We start from the raw sequence: 13,472 nt of genomic DNA on the forward strand, positions 1-13,472 counted from the left end.
TAAAAGATCCAAGAAGGGATTCGAAGATAGAGGCCATTCAATTTGCTCTTTGCATTTTGCAATGCCACCAAGGCTGAGCAAACTAGGAAGCAGCAGATCCACTGAAATAAACTGCTGGCAGAAAGCAGAGCTCTGAGTTACAAAGCACTGCCCTTTCTGAGCAGACAGAATTCTCATCTCAAGCAGAAAGGGCCAATTTTCAAGCAACTGAAATACAAAAGGGCTGAAAAATTACAGGGACACAAACTCACCTAATGAACAGAATACCATGAACTGAAACAGAAAAAAATCTGGCATGTAATTATCACATGTAATATCACACTACTACTATACAGGCATGTTTAATTTAGCTGTGATTTTGGGGATAATGAGAAAAAAACACAGCAAAATTTAAAAAAATAACAATCTCAGTGAAAAAGTGTAATAGAAATGGAGGAGACAAACAATGATTTGAATAATGTTACAGACACCTAAGAGAGAGAAAGCCTTTGTTTGAAATTTTAAGCAGCAGAGATGAGGTCAGGTGAGAGACAGAAACAAGGAACATTTTCTGCCTTACTTTAAATTTCTGCACCATCAGTGCTCTCATTTCCTCTTGTTTTCCTGACTTTCCTCTATCACCACTACACTCCCAGTCCTCTCTTTCTTGCCATCTAATAATTCTGAAATTTAAGAAAATCTTTTCCTCTTTTAGATTTAAAAATAACACCGCAGTTCCTAAGTAAGTAGAGAAATGCAAATATCTTTTATTTCTGTTTCAATTCTAAGAAGAGGTCCCTAATTAAACAACTATTTTGCAGTGTGGCTGTACAAATATCTATGAAGCTGTCTAAAGTTCTGTGCATCCCCATGTATAATTTTAAATTCTACAAGCACATGAATGGATCTAAAACAAAGCTCTTGACATGTGACTGAACAGAGAGACAGGGAAAAATATGATTTTCAAAACTTACCAGGGATTTTGGGCAATAAGACCTAACAAAGAAAGGGAGAGATGTCAACAGGAAGAAATGGGACAAAACAATGCAAATAATACTTAAGTAACTCAGATATATCAAAACCAGGGGGAAAAAGTATGGAGAACATGTAAAGATAACATGTATGGGCATGAGAAGGAAGGCAAAGGGGCTATCACCAGTTTAAGTGGGTTTCCAAACAAAAGTGCTGGCAACAATTTGTGGAAAATCCTGTCCTCAGATTCATTCATTTTGTTCACAGGCAGATGTGAACAAAACAAAGAGAGATGTGATTTTTAAAGTACAGGGGGAAAAACTGCTGCTGCTACTTCTTAATGTAAAAAAAAAATAAAAAAATAAAAAATAGGTGTGACACAGGTTTCCTGTGACAACATATTAGAGACTGTTCTTTCATGACCAGAACAGAGGATACAGGAATCAAACACATCCCACACCAGGCTATGGATAGACTAAATACTTCTTCCAACCCTTCTGTGCCTCTGGAAGTCACTACCAGTTCGATTTTTTTCACTGCCGGCCTCAAAGGAGTAAAAACATCGGCCAAGACAAGAATATGGTTCCCCTCTGTGATGCAGGTTCTAACTGAATTTGTATTTGAGTCTACAGGGACATGTAGCCAGCAGCATGTTACAAAGTCCCAAAATAAGAGAAAGAAATGATGCAGAATTTGGCAGGAAAGAATCCTAAAAGCCTACTGCAACTGTAACTGCAGTGTTATGTTCTCATGAAGTAATCAGAACTTCCACAGGAAAAAAATGTTGATTAGAACAGTAAAAATTACTCCTCAGAAGCAGAAAAATATTCAATTGCAGTGCTGCACCAACAGCTCCTGGCTGTTATTGACACCCCTCCATGTTAGCACCAGATACAGTGTCTAATATTTCAAAATGAAAATTTTCCAAATATTTAAACAGAAACTTTGTTAGTCAAAAATCTTACACTCGGAGGAAAAATAAGTTAGTCTGAAGTACTTTTTGAACTAAAGCTATTGTAGAGCTTTAAAAAAGCTTCAAAAAATTAATAAGTAGTTCTAGACAATACATAGAGCTAACATTCTAGAGAATACATAAAAAAGTCAAATGACATGGACAAAATAATTGCCAAAACAGAGAACGTCCATCTATTTGTAAGTGCAAAAAAAGAAGTTTGACCATCTCTTCAGCAACACTGAGAAAAAAGAAACTCTTCAGTTTTGCTGAAACAATCTTGCCTGCAGAATTTTAACTCAGTCTTCTTTGATATGGGATGAGCACAACAGGAGGAATATTAATACCAGAGATTTTAATTATCACCATTCTGGAAAGACAAGTTGAAAATATTAACAAGTTATGTATGGGGCTTTTTTGGCCTGGATTTTGGACCATTTATTATACAAAACCAGCACCACAAAAGATACCTGCTAAACTTCAAATCATCTGCAACTGTGTAAAAAATGTGGCCCAAATCACCAAAAGAAAACATCAACTATGTGATCAATTTAAAATTAAAGGCAAAAAAGAACAAGTGTTTCCTGGGATGATGTGGTTCAGAAAGAAGCTTTTTCCTAAGGAATCTTTAGATTTCTCTCAGTGCTTTCTGTAGCAGCTTTTAAAATTTTTCACCTTACACACACACAAAGGAAGAAAATAGAAAATATCTTTCCAGTCTCAGAAATATACCAACCAGTTCCCATAACCACAGTGAACTGGGTCCATAGATGAAGCCCCAGAGACAGGAGACAGCTAAAAAGCAAGTGCTCTTGGGAAGATGGAGAATTTGGAAAATAACAGGCAGAAGGAAGGAAGTAGGTTAAGCACAAAAATAATGAGGGGAGGTCATGGCCAGGATGAGGCTGCTCTCCTGGCCTGGAGTGGAACTGATCTGTGCTCTTCCAATAAAACACCTTTTACAGTGCTGTGCGTGATGTCTGTAGCTAAGCTGAGGAATGTGAAAATGCAGGATTTATCTTCTAGGAAGTTGGACTTTAGAAATCTTCTGTAAAATAAAGTTACTGATTAAGTGAATCAGTGCTGTGGGAGAGGCAGAAAAAAAAGTCACCTCTTCACTTGCACAAATAAATTTCCATACACAGTCTCATAAGCATAGACCAAAGAAAGATGACAGTCATGAGAGAAGATGGTATAATTTCTGTTTAAGAAAGACTAGGTAAGAACATGTCATTGCTCCTGAAGTAATCCACTGAGGAAACTGAAAAAAAACCAAATGTATTTGTTGGCCAAATGATGCATGTGATGCCAAATTTACATTTTGATTTTTTAATATTTCTGTTAACACAGCAACTCTGTATTGGGGAGTAAAGTGCATTTTTAACCTTAAAAGGTTAACCAAAAACAAAAAAGAAGCTTTAACAGGTATAATCCCATGTCAACAGTTTATTTTCAGTGCAAATAAAATACAGTTATTGTCTTAGTACACAGAATACACCTCCTTTAGGCTGGTCTGTTTTTGGAATACACACTTCCATGTGAATTATCTGCTGCTAGCAAGATGCAGTTACAAGAGTCAGTGTGCCATGCAGGTGACCAGCTGCAAGAAGCACTGCACTGGGGAGAGGTGCAGCAGCCTGGGGAACACCTGAGCCTAGAAACAGGAGCTTCATCTGCTGGAGACTGGGCTGGGAGCACTCCAGCAGCAGCAGGGCCCTGATTCCCTGAGACAGCAGCAGAGGCTGTACCTTGGATCACTGCTCCTCACTCAGAAAGCTCTGGGGGTTGAGTTCTGCAGTCTGCATGACACACATTCCATGGCAAAGCAGCAGTAAATATTCCTGCCATCATGCACAAATGAGTACACCTTCACAGAAGTTTTTGTTATATAAAAGTTATACAGCCTGATTATCTATCAAGTGGTTTTAGGAAGACTTTTCTGCTCCTCTGTGAATTATTTTTTCTTTTTTAGGGGGATAGATTTTCAGATTATTAGTGCAATTTATCATTTTTCACTAGCAGCTGATTTGTTCAGGCTGATTGGAACTAGAATTAGGACAAAACATCTGGTGAGCAGAACACATCACCTGAAGCAGCCGGGTGACCACTCCCAGCCCTGCAGATGTCCAGTCCACAGTAACTGCAATCTAAGAGCCATGGGCAGTAACAAACTGAAAAATTAATTACCTCCTCACTCCTAAACTTGAGTCCTTCCTGTGCAAGGACTGCAAGGAGTAGATACATCAGGAAAAACATTCTAATACTCTTCATGCCTAATAAATGCAACATTAATTTTTCAGTTTTTAATATGGCACTTTATGGCAAATTAAATTCTAATTTAAATTCCCCACACTGTTCCCTTTCATATACCAATAATGAACCATGCTTGTTAGTTACTTGTGATAATTGCTGCTGCTAAGTATTTCTCAGAAAAATTGCCTCATGCCTATTCCTTACCTGCAAAATAACTTGAAGTAAGTAAACTAACCAAGTAAATTATTCCATCTTACAAAAAAGTTTTAAAAAAAAACTTATTCAAATACCAACATTCTGTTGGAACAAGTCATTAATTTGGTAAATAAATATTGTGCAATGGGTAAAAACAACTAGTGCAATACCTAGTAAGCCTTGTGTGGAATAAACCCCCATGACTCAGAACCTGCTTTGAATTTCAGTGAATTACTGTCATTTGCTACACCCGTGGAAGTGATGATACCTGAAATGACAGAGCTGTGCAGGAAATAATGCAGCTTCAAGCACTGCAGATTAATTGTCAGTATTTCTAACCAAGCTTACTAGGAACAGACATCCTTGTGGTGAAACTGCAGACTGAAACACCCACACTAAGTGCTCTTAGGGACAAAGACTGGATAATCCTTGAGGAATTCTGTGATGCAGGGAAAAGAAAATGGCAGGGGAGAGCATCAGGCAGTGTGTGCAAAGCCTGTGAGCAAGCAGCACACGTTTTCCAGCCAGGAACGGGTGGCTGCATCCCTCCAAACATGGCTGGCAGCAGTGCACCTGCTATTTAAAGCTCCAGTTTTATGTGACCACAGGAATTCTAAATTAATACAAGCACAGAAATCCCTGACTGCATTTTCAGAAAAGCCCAGTTTAAAAGTGCTGGCAAATGCAATATACGTACTACAGAAACGACACCTCCAACCTGCTTGTGTAGGTGACTGGAATGAGCTTTTCTTCCTCCATTCCTTTAGGAGCAAGGGATATATATCCCTGACAAACTAGGAGTAGTGTGAAACAAAGAACCTACCTTTGCCCAAAGAATAACTGCAGAGTAATTAAATGTAATAAAAAAACTGTCTTGCTGAATTTAGCTTTTTACATTTGTAATTGTAACACCATGTGCTCACTTGTAATTCTCTGGAGAACAGGGACTTCCAAAAGGAAAATGGCAATCAAGAGTAATCAATACTCATCAATATTAATAATGAATATAATATTCCTAAGGGCTAAATTTAGCAAAGCAGCCAAGAGAATAATGCTTTTGAGAGTGTATGTATTGCTAAACAGAAAAAACCTTTTACAGTCATTTTAAGTAGGTGAGTCCCTGCTAGGGAAGCAACAAAGAGTTGTTGCTTGAAGATTTCAGGGCATAAGGCAAGATCCGCAGGGAAAATGCATCTTATTATCCAACTACACCAGCTGACCTAAAATAAGCAAGTTTCTGCATCCTTAAGAAGGGCTGGTGTAGTCTTAAAAAAAACAAAAAAACCCCAAACAACAAAACCCTACTCTTTTCTCTCACTGTATCAGCTGGTCTAATTAAAATCACTATTTCTGCCTATGAATTATGCATGGAGAAGAAGAACAGAAGGCACACAAAGAAAAGGCAGGATTCTTCTTGACCAGGCACAAACAGCAAGCAGTAACACTCAGCACTCTATCAAGCTACAGACTCAATAAATCCTTAGGAAACAGATATCCTGCTAACAACTGAAAGTACCTAAGCTATATAGAAATAGGCTTTAAAGCTGTCCAGATTGTATTTCCCATGTGCAACTCTACCTTGTCCTCTATTAATTACAATTCAAATGGGAAAATTTTGTCTGCAAGTTTTGAAATGTGTGGTTACTGCTTTCTAAACTCAGATGTAGTAAAAACACCAAGACAAATCTGGCCTGCACTTTTCATGTTTTAAGACAAAGCAACTTCTAAAATTTATTTTTTAAATTTTAAGATAACTGCAGTCTCAATATTTAGTAATGTGCAGTCTTCTGTTAAAATGCTTAAACTCAGAAATTAAATAATTTTGGTTTAGACATTACAGTCAAGACCTGGAACAGGTGTGGGAATGAACAGTGAAAAATACTTTGTAGACCAGCTCTTACTTGAAAGAAAAAGAAGAAAAAAATTATCTAACACTCATTTCACCTAGATGTAAAGGATTATTTTTGTAAACGCAGCAGGTCTACTTAGGGAGTCTTTGGAGAAGCTGGGAATGTGATCTAGAGAAAAGCAGCTTCAGGAACACTAATGCACACAGACAAATCTAGGCTGCCCTACTCCAAGGAGTAAAGCATCTACCTAAATCACTTTTTTCTTCTTTTCTTTTAAAGCAAACACTTTCCATTTAACTGTGCATGGATTTTACAGCTTTACAACTCAACCTGCAAAGTCTTTTTCAAGACTGCATAATTTTGACACATAGAAGAAAGCAGCAAACGAGTATTAAGATGATAAAATGTGTCACTGGGACCATTACAGATGTTTATATAAAAATTATATATGCAAATATAACAATTACACATATTTAGTGTGTGTGTATATATATATATATATATCTGTAGGTATTGGTTTACCTCACTTACTACATCAGCAGAAGCTTTAAAGATGCTGACAGCACACCATCACACCTTCCATCTTACTGAAAACAAAGTTTTAATCCTTGTTGGACACAGGAAGTTCTGAAACTTCAGTGATTTACATACTATTAGTTCCTAGGGATTGACCAAACATTTAGCATTTCTAAAAAAAGACCCACTAAACATGAAACCTTTCCAGTCTAAATAACATGCATTTCCTCAAGCATGTTAAAAGCTACGAGAAAAAGAAACAAAAAAAAACCCAGAATTTTTGATTTTTTTCCAAGATCAATTCCTTATGTCACATATGCTGGTGGACAGCTGAATCCTACATCAGTAGGATTTTTGCTGGCTTTGGCAAAACAGGGGAATTCAGTACAATTCAGTACCCCAGAAGCACTAGGTAAGTCAGGCTGGAAGAAATCTCAAAAGTCTCTTGTTCAATCTGCTGCTCAAAGATATGAAGTCAGAGCAGGTTACTCAGGGATTTATCCAGGTTCAGTCTGAAAAGCTCCAAGGACAGAGACTGCACAACCCTAGAATTAAGCAAAGCTCTCACACTCTTCTACTGCCCTAGTAAGAGAACAGGTGGAAAAAAAAGACCCTGAACACGAGACCATCTCTGCAGTGAAAATGGCCTTTTAAATGTGTTTTCCACTGGATAAGAAATGGAGATAAACTATTTTCTTTTTTAGAATTTTTAACTTTACTATAATATTTATTTTTATAATGGCCACATATCTGGAACACCAATGAGTTTGAACTCATTTGAACTTCTGGGGATTCCCACGAAACTTGCACTTAAGTGGGAAATTACACATGAATACCATCTCTACATCAATTTGTGATACATATCTCCAAATATTAAAAAATGGTGAAAATTTCCTTTTCAAGGGGAATGTTTTACTCTATCAAACAGCTTGGGACAGGTGCCTCCCACAGAAGGTTGGAGGGAGGGGTGGAATATCAGCTCTTCACTGAATCCAAAAATGACACTCAGACTTTTTTTAGTCTTTGAGGGCAGTGATTATTTATAAAGCCAGAAAGAACCTCAACCTCTGATGAAAAATAGATCTCAAGGAGCATTAGGCTTTGTGTTAAGGTCTTTCTATCCAACTTCTGAGGATTCTGTATGTGTATCAGAGCTACTCCTCCCTTAAATCTTAACACAGACAAAAAAATAAAGCTGAGTAAGGCTATCCTGGAGAAGAGAGAAGGAAGTCAGCTATAAAGAGAAGTTCAAGTGTAAAAGTATTATATAATTATTTAGACTTGATTTCCCCAGCATATAACAATATACTGCTAATAATAGGATTCTGAGCTCCATTTTTTTCATCTCTTCATTTTACCCTTTGAGAACTAGAATAGTTACGGTTATTACAGCAGTATTACAGCTACTAATTTATAAGGTTATAATGGCTCTCCTTAGAGGATCTTTTTTTAAAGTTATGAACTTTAAAATATAAGATTTTTATACTCTCCATCATTCTAAACAAACAGACAGCGAAAAAGACCTATTGTACATATGGTAGAAAATACACATCTGCTAGCATACACAGAAAGCTGGGTTTGTTTTTTACTAAAAGGTATTTTTCTTCCCAATATCAAGCAGCTAAGGTAGCACATTCCTCAGCTTTTTTGAATGAAAATTTGAAGCTTACCCTCCAAGATCTTGGTGACTTGGAAGAAGCACCTGTTCCAGTCCTGTTATAGTTAATGTTCAGCTTTTCAGGCTCATATTTATATATGGTGAGTTCCCTTTAAAAACTAATTTTGGTGAGCAGAAAGTTTCAGACAAAATTCTTATGAATGGTCAAAACCAGATGAAGATCACCTGTCTTCAATGATAATGTAAGTAAAATACTTGTAGTACTTCTAGGTCTTGTCTACACCAGCCAATTAAATTGCAATGATACAACTACTTGTCTATGTGGCTGTAGTTACACCTGGAATAGTCTCACTTCATAAATCCAGTGGGGCAAAATCAATGCATACACAATATGACAAATATTAAGAAAATATTATATATATGAAAAAATAAAATTATATTATTAATAAAAAAAAAAAAACTAGCCGATGCACTGAACTGGACAGCTTGTGTAATGTATCAAAACAATGTTTTGCAGAACTAGAAATATCAGGTGTTTCCACTGAGTTAATAATTACAAATAGTAATCAAAACTGTCTAGGATAGAAGAATTGTCAAACCTCGTCTGTGAAACTTTTTATAAGATACATAGATTTCAAGTCGTTTTAGATTTCTCCTGTACAGTTAGATTTGTCATACTTAAAGGTGTGCTTCCTTGAAGCTAAGACACTTAACAGCCCTAATACTTTTGAATTAAAAAAAAAAAAATTCTCCCCCTAAAAACCTTCCCTTTATAAATGAATATGAATATATAAAAATTTCACTACAGTTATTTTACCTGAAGACACATTTATACTTTCAACAGCAAAAATCAAAATGTCTTCCTCAAGAAGTGTTTTGTTTTCAACAAAAAGCCTTATCTGTGGGTAGCAAAACTTAGTGACAATTTGTATTTTCACTGTGAGACAAGGATCGATCAGTCCCTTGGAAAGTTCTGGCACTGAAGTTTATAAATAAGTCTTGAGTACATGCTTGCATGCTTAATCTACTCAGCTACTTTCTGCAGAAGCATACACATGTACCTTGGCCATACTCCCAGCTGAAGGGAACCAGAGCTAACCTTAGATCTGAGGAGCCACTTCAGATGCTTCAGTTTTAGAGCTGTAAAGTGACAAAACTCAAAAAGAAGAAGAAAAAAAAGTCCACATAGCTTCACAGGAACTACTAAACAAGATAATGAATTTTAATCAGGTGGTAGAGATCCTTTTTCCTAGGTGCAGTCAGAACAATGGCATCCTTCTCTCATTAAACAGCACCAAGCTGGGCACTCACCACCCACATGAACTTTACCAAGGGCAATTGCTGGGTTCTGCACCGGGGACAGGGCCACCCTGGCTGTGTGCAGGACTGCAGAATGAGAGATGGAGAGCAGCTGTGGCAAGTCCAGATGGATGGCATGCTGAATGTGAGCCAGTGGTGTCCTGGCAGCCAGGAGGGCCAGCCATGCCTGGGGAGCCAGTCAAGGAGGGATTGTCCTGCTCTGCTCTGACCTGGGGCAGCCTCACCTGGAGTGCTGGGGCAGCCGGGGGCACCACAAGATAAGACACAGTTTCAGACAGAGTTCAAAGGAGGCCATGAGGGTTGTGAAAGGTCTAGAGGGGAAGCCATGTGGGGAGCAGCTGAGGTCATTTGATCTGTTCAGCCTGGAAGACACTGAGGGGACCTCACTGCAGTCTACAACCTCCTTGTGAGGGGGAAGGGGAGGAGCAGACACTCATCTCTTCACTCTCATGACCAGTGACAGCACCCAGTGCAACAGCTAGAGCTGAATCAGGAGAGGTTTATGCTGGACACCAGGAAAGTTTTTCACCCGGAGTATGGTTGAGCACTGGAAGAGTCCCCAGGAAGTGGTCACAGCACCAAGCCTGACAGAGTTCAAGAAGGGTTTGGACAATACTCTTGGGCAAATGATGTGAATCTTGGGGATGACCATGACTAAAGAGTTGGACTCCATGATTCTTGGGGGTCTCCTCCAACTCAGTATATTCTATGATTCACTCCATGTTCATCTTTGGAACAAACACAGAGCATGTTCCTAACTCTACTCAATCAATTTGAGTCTCTACAAGCCATGACACAACACACAATGTAAGAGATATTGGGGGTACTGTTACTACACAGATTAGCATTTATACACTCTTGGCACATTCTGCACTGCCCACTTGTGTCCATGTGTGTCACTCAGCCATAACACCCCTGCCCCTCCAGTGGCTCATCCAGTGACTCAGGTTGCCCAAAATTATTAACAAAATGCCCACTGTGACTTGTCAAGTTCCACCACACCTCATTCTCATCCCCACACTCACACTGTCACCAGCTTTTCTCAATCCTTACACAAGCTGTTGTTAGTTTTTTTTCATACTGACACAGCTTCCACGCTTTCCTCACATTTCCTATGCTTCTTATTTCCAGCCACCTTTCACACAGATTTATTCAGGATTCTTATTTATCCCTTTTCTCCTGGTCTGTTATACAATCCCAGTTTAAATTTTGGCTGCGTCTTCCTAAAAATGTAACATATCACAAGCAGGATCAGCTTTCTCGTGAGGAAGTTAATGCCAGGCAGGTATGAAAGACATAAAAAATGCCACTGTATTTCAGGGAAAACCTTTGCAAGCTCTCTCCCCATCTCCCAGGGTCTGGCTGTCCCTAACAACACATAATCTCAAATATGAGATTATGGTACCTTTCACATGATAAAACTTGATTCCAAGTGTCTCACTACTAAACCTAGAATAGCACTCAGAGCTAAATGTAAGAAAAACAGGAATAATTTAAGTATGTAGAATAGAAATGCTGCAAAGAAAATATCAAATGCTTTGCAAAGTTTATGCTTACCTAGATGCACAAAAGCTTTTAGTACAGTAACAGGAGGATATAAAAAGATAAAAGTTAAATAAATAAAGAGTTTTGTTTAACTCATACAAGTGGTATCAAGAAGCCTGCAAGGAAAGTTTCTATGGACTGACATAGATTATTTTCAGTAAGGAACTGTGTTTTTCTATTTTCTGAAGACTTCCACCACTTACTCTAAAAAAGCTTCATTCTATCTGTGCTCTCTGAGGAAATGGTATGTCAGAAAAAGTAAGTCCATAAAAAATCTAATTAATGAAGTGTCCAAGTCTGAGTATTCATCCATGTAAGACTTCATCAGAGATGAGTTACCAATATAACCAGCTTAAGGCTAATTACAGATTTTTTTTTTTGTTGAGAACTTTTGCTATGACATACTGGTGAGTAGATACCCAGAGGCCACCATCTTCAATGGCTTGCCTCCTTTTCAATAACCACACTTGTGCTGAGAAAGGAAGACTGGTAAGACCTTAGTATCAGCATTCAAATGCCTCTGTAATTTAGGATTTTATCATTACTATGAATGTAATCTGCTTAGATCATGTTTTTCTTCCTCCACAATCATGAGCAGGGCTGAAGGACAAAGCTCTCAGGTGCACCAGAGGCTCTCACTGCAGGTGGATCCTGAGTCCTACACAGAGTATTGTGCACAATTATTTTTAATTCCACGTGAAGTCACAACTGATGGAAATGAAGTTCCCATCCCTCAAGTACTTATAACTAACAACCTGTAAAAAATGATTTCACCTAGTTCAGTATTTATCTACCCCTTGCAATCAGCAGACACACAAAAGGAACCAGAGGCAAGAAATCCTAGCAGTGCAGAGAAGTTCTTATGGAACCATCCTGTATTTCAGTAGCACTGAGAGCTGGCTGTCCTGGGAAACACTGAGGTTTCTCATTATTCCTCCAAGCTTAACAGAATAGATGGGTTACAAATATTAGTGTAAAGTTTGCCCTTGGGCTCAATGTAAGTGACTGTAAAACTTTCAGCTTCAGGACAATTTTAAGGGATGAAAATATTTCAAAGTTTTATCTGAAATAATCTCTTTCTTGCACAGTGTCTCTTGGTTCTTGTCTCATGAAAAGCCTTGACAGAAATGTGCAGTGTAACTTTTTTATAGCTTAGTGCCGTGATTCATGTCTTGTGATCTCTTTTACCCGTTCCTTAAGAATTCTATGTATTTACTATTAATTTTTCAGGATTTTCAAAACACTGGTTCTAGATAAGAATCAGAACTCTTAAGACTTAGTATGCTGTACACTACTCACAAAATTATGAACTACAGTTTTTAGGCATATCAGGTGTAACCAGCTCCAAGAGCAGTCTTCAATATCCTCTAATTCTCCTGGAATTGTTTTAGGAAGCAGAGCAAAAGCCTCAAGCTATCACCTTATCATCATCTGCTAATCACCTACACGTAGTGGTTCAACTCCAAATTTTTGTTCAATCCAGAACACTTCACAAATAGAAAGCTGATGTAAGTCAATACAGCAGGGTAGTTTCTCTACTCTCTGAAGCATTTTTACTTCTAACACATAGAGAAGTGGCTATTTCAATGAAGCCTACCTATAATAAAGTTTCCTATGCAGAGAAAACCAATGCACTTTAGTCCTCAAAGTCATTATCAGGAATAACACTGAGTTACCAGACTATATCTGAACACTTTTTAGTAGCCTCAAGTAAGAACTGGGATTCTTCCCATCTAATGTAGGTTATATGCACCACCCCAACAAGCAGCAGTAACTGAGATTAGCTACAAACTCAGGAAAGGGTGCAAGTATTCCCACTCCAAGTCCCTGGTGCTACTTAACTCTGAACAAAGTGTAAAAAAAGATGCTAGGGAAATAGATGTTGTGCGACACCTTCCATTTATGAAGCAAGAAAATTGTGTATAATATTTGTAACTTTTAGTCTCACAAAGGCAGAGACATTTCCTAATGAGAGGAGAAAAGTGCATGAGACTATAAAGAGCCCACCATGCACAAAAAATCAAAGGAGCAGCAGCAGGCTTACTGGCATAACACACAAGCAGCAGAACAACAGAGCCCCTGCATCACAGATTGTGCAAGTGACCCCGTTTGTGTTGGGGAAAAACCTCTCACAGATTCACTATTAACATAATCTCCTTAACACTTCTTGTGCCGAATGCCATGTGAAAAGCACAGACATTAGCTGCTCCTTAACTGATTTAGCTGCAACACCTCTCTCCCCCAGCCCCAGTTCAGCTTTGGCAACAAAGAT

General features: G+C 38.2%; 1 protein-coding gene across 5 annotated transcripts in view; it reads right to left on the reverse strand.

Annotated features, from left to right (window-relative positions):
• WDR33 (WD repeat domain 33) overlaps positions 1-13,472 on the reverse strand; it is a 68,897-nt gene that overhangs the window by 28,449 nt on the left and 26,976 nt on the right. The window contains exon 8 of one of the 5 annotated variants that reach the window (XM_068201258.1): positions 6,468-9,491. The exons of 3 other annotated variants lie outside the window; for them this stretch is intronic. In XM_068201258.1, coding sequence (XP_068057359.1) covers positions 9,436-9,491 — 56 coding nt within the window. In that variant the 3' untranslated portion in view covers positions 6,468-9,435. Of the gene's footprint in view, positions 1-6,467; positions 9,492-11,697; positions 11,859-13,472 lie in introns of those variants that run through there. One more of the 5 variants, XM_068201260.1, reaches the window with a different exon arrangement.

This window comes from Anomalospiza imberbis, chromosome 10 (assembly GCF_031753505.1).
Source record: "Anomalospiza imberbis isolate Cuckoo-Finch-1a 21T00152 chromosome 10, ASM3175350v1, whole genome shotgun sequence".
NCBI lineage: Eukaryota > Metazoa > Chordata > Aves > Passeriformes > Viduidae > Anomalospiza > Anomalospiza imberbis.